General features: G+C 42.4%; 2 protein-coding genes across 2 annotated transcripts; one reads left to right on the top strand and one right to left on the bottom strand.

Moving 5' to 3' along the window:
• Positions 1-4,549, top strand: LOC311109242 (sialic acid-binding Ig-like lectin 13; the record flags this gene model as incomplete). The annotated part of the gene is made up of 7 exons (XM_084152083.1): positions 1-7; positions 343-729; positions 851-1,156; positions 1,272-1,538; positions 2,477-2,570; positions 2,683-2,740; positions 3,117-4,549. The coding sequence occupies 7 exons, from the start codon at positions 1-3 to the stop codon at positions 3,393-3,395; spliced, it is 1,398 nt and encodes a 465-aa protein (XP_084008209.1). The 3' UTR covers positions 3,396-4,549.
• A 283-nt stretch (positions 4,550-4,832) lies between these two features.
• On the bottom strand, positions 4,833-5,998 carry LOC311108978 (phosphoenolpyruvate carboxykinase [GTP], mitochondrial-like). Its single transcript, XM_084151759.1, has 2 exons — positions 5,918-5,998; positions 4,833-5,539 (listed from the first exon to the last, which is right to left on the bottom strand). Exons 1-2 carry the CDS (start codon positions 5,952-5,954, stop codon positions 5,070-5,072), a joined length of 507 nt encoding a protein of 168 aa, XP_084007885.1. The 5' UTR covers positions 5,955-5,998; the 3' UTR covers positions 4,833-5,069.
• Positions 5,999-8,564: the final 2,566 nt, after the last annotated feature.

Here is an 8,564-nt window from a genome sequence, read left to right as displayed (position 1 = left end):
ATGTCAGGTGAGTCTTCCACACAGCAACAACTAGTTAGGAATCAGACAGAGGAATAAGCACAAGTCATGATATTTCATGGTATGAGCTATATTCCCATCTGTCTCAATGTGTAGAAAAGTGTACAGTTGACTCCTGATAAGTACAGTTTAATATTCTTGATTCAAACATTCTTTGCTCCAGATATGTCCATGTTCCAGTTTAGGGCATGGAGTTGCGACATCAGGAATCACCTGTACATTGAAATGAGTTCATATGTTTTGATGCAGAGGCAGAATATTGGGAGAGAGTGACTGTACTGAAAAGATCACATAACCTCCCTGATGTTGTCCTTTATGTTGCAGGTGTTTTGGCCTGTTTTGGCAAACGAGATTTGATCGCCACAATGCCAGATAGACTGGATGTACTGACTGGCTCCTGTGTGCAAATCCCATGTGCATTTGATATTCCTGACCAAAATGACTATAAATTTAACAGCACAATACTTACCTCTGGAGTGTGGATTAAAGAATCACCACAGTTTGCTCAGAGTCCGGACAATGTTGTATTTAACAGTAGTAAGAAGGTCAACAGATATCAAGGGAAGATAAATGGAAACATTTCCCAGAAGAACTGCACCACAGTCTTCTTCAATGTAACCACAAGTTACTCTGATAAATACTTCTTCAGGATTGAAAGTCAACCATTCCGCGCAACAGACCCTGAAAAGTCTGTTAATATAGATGTCAGGGGTAAGAAGAGACAGAGACTATTTAACTTTTATCAACTTTTCTAAAATGATATGAGTAGAATAAGACCAAGTAGGCAGTGTGCCTGTCAGAGTAAAATATATTTATTTTTAATGTATTACAGATTTGCCTCCCAGTCCCATCATTACTGTCTCAGGTGAGGTGAAGGAAGGGACCCCTATCAGTTTGAACTGCTCTGCTGTCGCTCCCTGTCCCGAACACCCCCCTGAGCTGACATGGACTCTCCCAACACAGTTCACACCTGAGAACCAACTGCAGGAGAATCCAGACCAAACCAAATCAATTCTCTCCACGGTGACCTTCACTCCGTCATACCTTCATCATGAGAAGAACATCACTTGTACTGCAGTCTACCCATTAGGGACAAGCAACAAGACAGCTGAACATACCATGATGCTTAACGTTTCATGTAAGATTTAGTCCCAGTTTCCTGTAGAATAGATAATTCTATTCTAGAGTGGTTTTGATTAGACTGTTCAATATACCACATCCATTTACATTCTAAATGAACCCTTCTCCCTCAGTCTCTCCTAAGGACACCTCAGCCTCCATCAGTCCAGCTGGTCCAGTATTAGTGGGCAGCTGTGTTAATCTGACCTGCAGCAGTACAGCCAACCCTCCTGTGACAAACTTCACCTGGTTCCAGATCAGTGGGGGTAAACCAACACAGGTAGCATCTGGACAGAGTTACACCCTCAATGTGACTGTTGGTGATGGAGGACTGTACTACTGTGAAGCAAGAAATAGTCACGGCCTTGGGAAGTCAGAGGAAGAGAAGCTGGCTATTAAAGGTAAAACGGGCACATTGGGCACAATGTTAGATTATGTGGACACCCCTTCAAATTAGTAGATTTGGCTATTTCAGCCACACCCGTTGCTGACAGGTGTATAAAATTGAGCACACAGCCATGAAATCTCCATAGACAAACATTGGCAGTAGAATGGTCTTACTGAAGAGCTCAGTGACTTTCAACGTGGAACCATCATAGGATGCCACCTTTCCAACAAGTCAGTTTGTCAAATTTCTGCTCTGCTAGAGCTGCCCCTGTCAACTGTAAGTGCTGTTATTATGAAGTGGAATCCTCTAGGAGCAACAATGGCTCAGCCGCGAAGTGGTAGGCCACACACGCTCTCAGAACGGGACAGCTGAGTGCTGAAGCGCGAAGCGCGTAAAAGTCATCTGACTTCAGTTGCAGCATTTTCTACCGTTCCAAACTGCCTCTGGAAGCAACAAGAACTGTTCGTCGGGAGCTTCACGAAATTGGTTTCCATGGTCGAGCAGCCGCACACAAGCCTAAGATCAACATGTGCAATGCCAAGAATCGTCTGGAATGGTTTAAAGCTCGCTGCCATTGGACTCTGGAGAAGTGGAAACCCGTTCTCTGGAGTGATGAATCCCGCTTCACCATCTGGCAGTCCAACGGACAAATCTGGGTTTGACGGATGCCAGGAGAATGCTACCTTCCCCAATGCATAGTGCAAACTGTAAAGTTTGGTGGAGGAGGACAAATGGTCTGGAGCTGTTTTTCATGGTTCTGGCAAGAACCCTTAGTTCCAGTGAAGGGAAATCTTAATGCTACAGCATACAATGACATTCTATATTCCATATTAATGCCCATGATATTGGAATGAGATGTTCGACGAGCAGGTGTCCACATACCTTTGTTCATGTAGTGTACTTTAGTGATCTTTTTGTGAGAAATGACCATAATATGTGCTGTATTTTCAGGGCAAGAAGAGCCTGTTAACCCAATGGTTTTTGGCGTTGCAGCAGGAACTCTGGGGGCCTTTTTTCTTATCAGCCTGATCAGTCTTTATGGATGGTAAAAACTATTCCTGGCATCAATGCAAAACTATTTATTTATGTTGTGTTTGTGCTTTTGCATATGAAAACCATCTCAGTGCATTCAGAATACCTTTCTAAATGTCTTCCAGGAGGAGAAACTCTAGGCTCCCCGATGGATTTGAAAGGATGGACAATCCACAGGGACAGGTGGGAATAAGGCTCAACTTTCAAAAACCATCTACAAAGTGTATCTAAGGAAGTACTGAATTAATGATGAAACTATCCAAAGCCATGAAGTTAACATAATTTTAGAGGAAGTTTAGGGGGAGATGAACACACTGATAGCAATGCCACATCCTGTGAGAACATTGCATGAAAACAGAATAGCTGTTGGACTTTGACAGTATCCTTTAGATTGGAGCTCATTTGTTGTCAAAATGTAATTATTTTCTTCTGTCAGTTTAATTGACATTGTCATTGACATCCTCTCAGTATGTGTTGTGTAACCTGCTGACTTTAGAGTTTTACAAATGACTGAGCGTAGAACTTTACACCTGTTCCTCTCTCTGTGTTCTCTCCACAGAACTCCCCGGTTGGGACGGTGTGTGTTAACCAGACCACAGCCGGAGAGAAACCAGAGGAACCTGCAGAAGACCAGCCTGAAGAGATCCACTATGGTGACATAGACTTCTCCAAACTAAAGCCCAAAGAGATCCCAGCTGCAGCCCAGGACGGGAACAGGGTCCAGGGGCAGGAGAGTGAGTACGCTGAAGTCAATGTGACCAGGAGAGGGCCCCAGGAACCACACCTTAACTACATAGATGGGCTTTATGCACAAGTGAATGAAAAACGTGCATTTTAAGTATTTTGGATATATACAGTATGTCTTGTGAATTTGCTTTCTATTGTTATTTTTGATTTCGTATTCATAAGTTTGTGAACCTCAATTGTCTGCATATTTGTAAATTTTCTGGTATGAAAATTGTTTAACTGTTTAAAAGTGCCGTGCCACCTGATAGTTCAAATGTAGTTTAAGGCCATATAAAGTCAATGATGACAGAGGATATATGACACAATTATTTGGCTGATACAAGACAGGAAGTTGGTGAAGTAAGTCAACATGACAGCAGAATGGTGTTAACATCTACTAGTCACTGTTTCTCTGCATCTTTTGTACAGTTACCAGAATAACAATATTATCTGTAATAGGAATTACCAGGTGAACAAAAAAGAGCAGTCGCAGATAAAGTCAATCATAAATCAATCTGGATTAATACAAGTTGCAACAGGGAGACAACATCCAGCATAGAAGCAGAGAAAATGTCTAACTGGCCTCTTGGAGACCGGCCCTTTACAGTAGCTTGATAAAGTATTCAACCCCCTTGGCATTTTTCCTATTTTGTTGCCTTACAACCTGGAATTAAAATAGATTTTTGGGGGGTTTGTATCATTTGATTTACACAACATGCCTACCACTTTGAAGATGCAAAATATTTTTTCTTGAAAAACAAACAAAAAATAAGACAAGAAAACAGATAACTTGAGCGTGCATAACTATTCCCCCCGCCCCAAAGTCAATACTTTGTAGAGCCACCTTTGGCAGCAATTACAGCTGCAAGTCTCTTGGGGTATGTCTCTATAAGCTTGGCACATCTAGCCACTGGGATTTTTGCTCATTCATCAAGGCAAAACTGCTCCAGCTCCTCCTACATCTAGGACTGGGAATGTGAACTTTATTCATCTTAAATATTCCCATTACATATATATTTTAAATGTACATATTTTGGGGAGTTATGTCAGTTTTTATGTTGAGTGTTGATCAAGAGACACAATTGAGGCTGAATTTGATGTTTATTAATTGCACTGTAATAAAAACCTTTACGTTCAATTTCCATTAAATCTCAGTTTTATTGGTCCAACAGTTTGCATATCTTGTGTGTAAACATTAGATTATAATCATATTTATTAATATAAAAGTGAGAAAAAATGCTAATTAATCTTTCCCCCTGAGCCAACCAGATGTATTTCCTCCACATGGTCCAAGCCAATGGTCATTCAGTAATCCCAGGGACTAGTGAGCAAATCAAAGGATATTGATGTAACATTCTGCAAAAATGTTGAAATTAATATGGATATTAAAGCTTGTCATGATTAGATGATTCTTTGGGCTATAGCTAGAAAACATCCAATGCCTTTATTGCAAGATGTCAGTAAGGTACTGCTAAACACTGATTCTGCTAATATCACCTAATATCTACTCATTTAGCCACTGACAGTGAGTGGCGGCCGAACTGCATTCGTCAGTGATGCAGTCGCATCATATCATTGTATTTTCTTACAATTTAGAAACGTTGGTTTACATGTACCCACATATAGGAAAAGCAGTTTCCACCAAACTGCAATTAGCTTGTTAGTCCCTTTTCTGTCAGTCTCACCATATCCCCATCCCCACCATATTGCAGCATCAGCATAGTGTAGTGTCCAATAGTCCATACTTTCTCTCTTCTCTGTCTGAATCATCTGGTCCCTCCACCTCTCAATTCCTGACCCTGTCCTCCAGAGCCTTCAGTTCTCCCTCCACCTGTTGGGGGAGGTCGGCTCCCACCTGCTGGGTAAAGTATGCCCTCAGCTCCTGGGTCTCCTTCTCCCAGAAGGGCTTGGGCAGGTCAAAGAGGGCACCCATGTCCACCTTGCTGCCCAGTCCCTGCAGGTTGATGGCTCCCTCCTGTGGCACCCAGCCCACCATGCTCTTCCTGGCCGCCTCATCCTCCCTCTCGCGGCTGCAGCGCTTGAAGATCCACTCCAGAACGCGGGCGTTGTCGCCAAAGCCCGGCCAGAGGAAGGAGCCCGACGTGGGGTCCTTGCGGAACCAGTTGACATGGAAGATCTTGGGCAGGTGGGTGGGGCCCTTGCGGGTCTCCATGCTCAGCCAGTGGGCCAGGTAGTCCCCGAAGTTGTAGCCGAAGAAGGGGCGCATGGCGAAGGGGTCATGCATTATGACCTTGCCTGGAGAGAAAAAATACATTTTATTCAAAAGGTCATCGTTTTATTCATTATCACTGGAGAGGAATGAGGGAAAACAGTATGCCATCATATCAGGTGATATTAACCTTCGAGATGTTTTTACTGTTCTATTCTACTCTATAGACAGCTCATATCCACTTTAATTAGGCCCTCCTGTAGCTCAGTTGGTAGAGCATGGCGCTTGCAACTCCAGGGTTGTGGGTTCGTTTCCCACGGGGGGGCCAGTATGAAAAATGTATGCACTCACTAACTGTAAGTCGCTCTGGATAAGAGCGTCTGCTAAATTACTAAAATGTAAATATGTTATAACTAATTTAATTATATGACAAGCTCTTTAATGTGGATTATGAGGTACTGTACCTTTGTACTCAGCAGCTGCTGTGGCCTCAGACCTCATAGAGGCTCCCACAAACACACCGTGACACCAATTAAACGACTCGTACACAACTTGAAATAGTAGAATAATCGTAGAACTTGTTTAGCAGGTTAGGATAATTAACGTAGTAGTTTGGATAATTAAATTAAGGTAAGGAAAAGGTTCATGGTTAGCTAAAATAAAACATGTAATCAACTTTTGACGTCAATTTGACAAAAGCTGTTTCCCATCTAGACATGACCGTTGAAGAGGGTGCCCATGTCCACCTTGCTGACCAGGCCCTGCAGGTCGATGGCTCCCTCCTGTGGCTCCCAGCCCACCATGCTCTTCCTGGCAGATAGAAGTGAAGCAATGAAAGAGGAAGTGTGTGCAGGAGAAATTGAGGAGTGTGTGATAATCCGTCAGCTACAATTACAGTTACTCTGTCTCTGTCTCTGACAAAGTCTATTTTACGTGTTGAAAGATAATGTGAGAACCGGGTATCATTTACTGAACTCACATTTAACTAGGCAAGTTGGAAGGATTTGGGGTTAAGATTGAGCTACATATTTGTTAAAATACCACACACATTCCCATTTACGCCTGGGAGATAGGGGAGAGGGAGATTTTATTTTATTTAACCTTTATTTAACCAGGTAAGACCCATTGAGGTTAAAAACCTATTTTGCGAGGGCGACCTGGCAAGAAGGCAAAACAGGGAAATAGCAGCGTGTAAATAAAAGAGTACAGAAAAATACAAAATACACACAAAAGACAAAGTGTCACAAGTTACAGATACAATTGAAGATTAGAAACAACTGCAGCTATCACAAACAGTGTTGTCGATCAGAGTCTTAAAAACAGTCAAGGACACTAACTCCCCGAACTTTAATATCTTTTGAAGCATGTTCCAGGATGAAGGGGCATTATGGGAAAAAGATTGTTTCCCCATCTCAGTTCTAGCCTTAGGAACAGACAAGGACAGCAGCGACTGTGAACGAAGACTGTATTGAGTGACTGATCTGGTCAGTAAGGAACAGAAATACAAAGGGAGTTGTCCTATCAATACTTTGTACACAAAAGTGTACCAGTGCTTTAGCCTCCTGGTGGAGAGAGAGGTCCATTGCACCATAGCATTCATCGCACTAATTGACAACTTACTAACCAATTGAATAATCACCTGTACATTGAAATAAGTTAATATTATTATCATATTAATATTATGCATCCTCCATAAGAATTAATGAAATTCTACAGTATTTAAATCATATGTTTCAAGGACAAAATTACATGTATTTAAGTATTTTGTTGTAGAGGGGACGGTAAAATTAGTACTCTATAAAAAAAATACTTTAATGTCTTTACATATTTATTTTTTTATTTTTAATGTTCAGGTCATATAAAAAGCATGAGCTGTCACACCCAGAGAGAATTACTGAGGTGCTGACTAACGGAGAATAAACTGGAAGCTACAAAAACAAATAGAGTTTCACACTATACATACAGTGCCTTCGGAAAGTATTCAGACCCTTTGACTTTTTCACATTTTGTTACGTTACAACAATACCCCATAATGAGAAAGCGGAAACAGTTTTTAAGAAATTTTAGCAAATGTATTAAAAATTAAAAACAGAAATACCTTATTTACGTAAGAATTCAGACCCTTTGCTATGAGACTCGAAATTGAGCTCAGGTGCATCCTGTTTCCATTGATCATCCTTGAGATGTTTCTACAACTTGATTGGAGTCCACCTGTGGTAAATTCAATTCATTGGACATGATTTGGAAAGGCACACACACCTGCCTATATAAGGTCCCACAGTTGACAGTGCATGTCATAGCAAAAACCAAGCTATGAGGTCGAAGTAATTGTCCATAGAGCTCCGAGACGAGATTGTGTCGAGGCACAGATCTGGGGAAGGGTAAGAAAAATGTCTGCAGCATTCAAGGTCCCCAAGAACACAGTGGCCTCCATCATTCTTAAATGGAAGAAGTTTGGAACCACCAAGACTCTTCCTAGAGCTGGCCGCCAGGCCAACCTGAGCGATCGGGGGAGAAGGGCCTTGGTCAGGGAGGTGACCAAGAACCCAATGGTCACTCTGACAGAGCTCTAGAGTTCCTCTGTGGAGATGGGAGAAACTTCCAGAAGAACAACCATCTCTGCAGCACTCCACCAATAAGGTCTTTATAGTAGAGTGGCCAGACGGAAGCCACTCCTCAGTAAAAGGCACATGACAGCCTGCTTGGTGTTTGCCAAAAGGCAACTAAAGACTCTCAGACCATGAGAAACAAGAGTCTCTGGTCTGATGAAACCAAGACTGAACTCTTTGGCCTGAATGCCAAGCGTCACGTCTGGAGGAAACCTTGTACCATCTCTACGGTGAAACATAGTGGTGGCAGCATCATTGCTGTGGGGATGTTTTTCAGGGGCAGGGACTGGGAGACTAGTCAGGATTGAGGCAAAGATTAACAGAGCGAAGTACAGAGAGATCCTTGATTAAAACCTTCTCAAGAGCGCTCAGGACCTCAGACTGGGGCAAAGGTTCACCTTCCAACAGAACAACGACCCTAAGCACACAGCCAAGACAACGCAGGAGTGGCTTCGGAACAAGTCTCTGAATGTCCTTTAGTGGCCCAGCCAGAGCTCGGACT

The sequence above is a fragment of the Coregonus lavaretus genome, assembly GCF_964263955.1.
Source record: "Coregonus lavaretus genome assembly, chromosome: 34".
Taxonomy (NCBI): domain Eukaryota; kingdom Metazoa; phylum Chordata; class Actinopteri; order Salmoniformes; family Salmonidae; genus Coregonus; species Coregonus lavaretus.
The sequence above is the reverse complement of the archived record's forward strand: the minus strand, read 5'-3'. Positions and strand labels throughout refer to the sequence as shown.

Bases quoted from the DNA above. Each gene is read 5' to 3' on its own strand.
- LOC311108978 (XM_084151759.1), bottom strand. From the start codon at position 5,954: ATGAGGTCTGAGGCCACAGCAGCTGCTGAGTACAAAG. The intron at 5,540-5,917 runs GTACAGTACCTC...TTTTCTCTCCAG, and splicing joins AGCAGCTGCTGAGTACAAAG to GCAAGGTCATAATGCATGAC.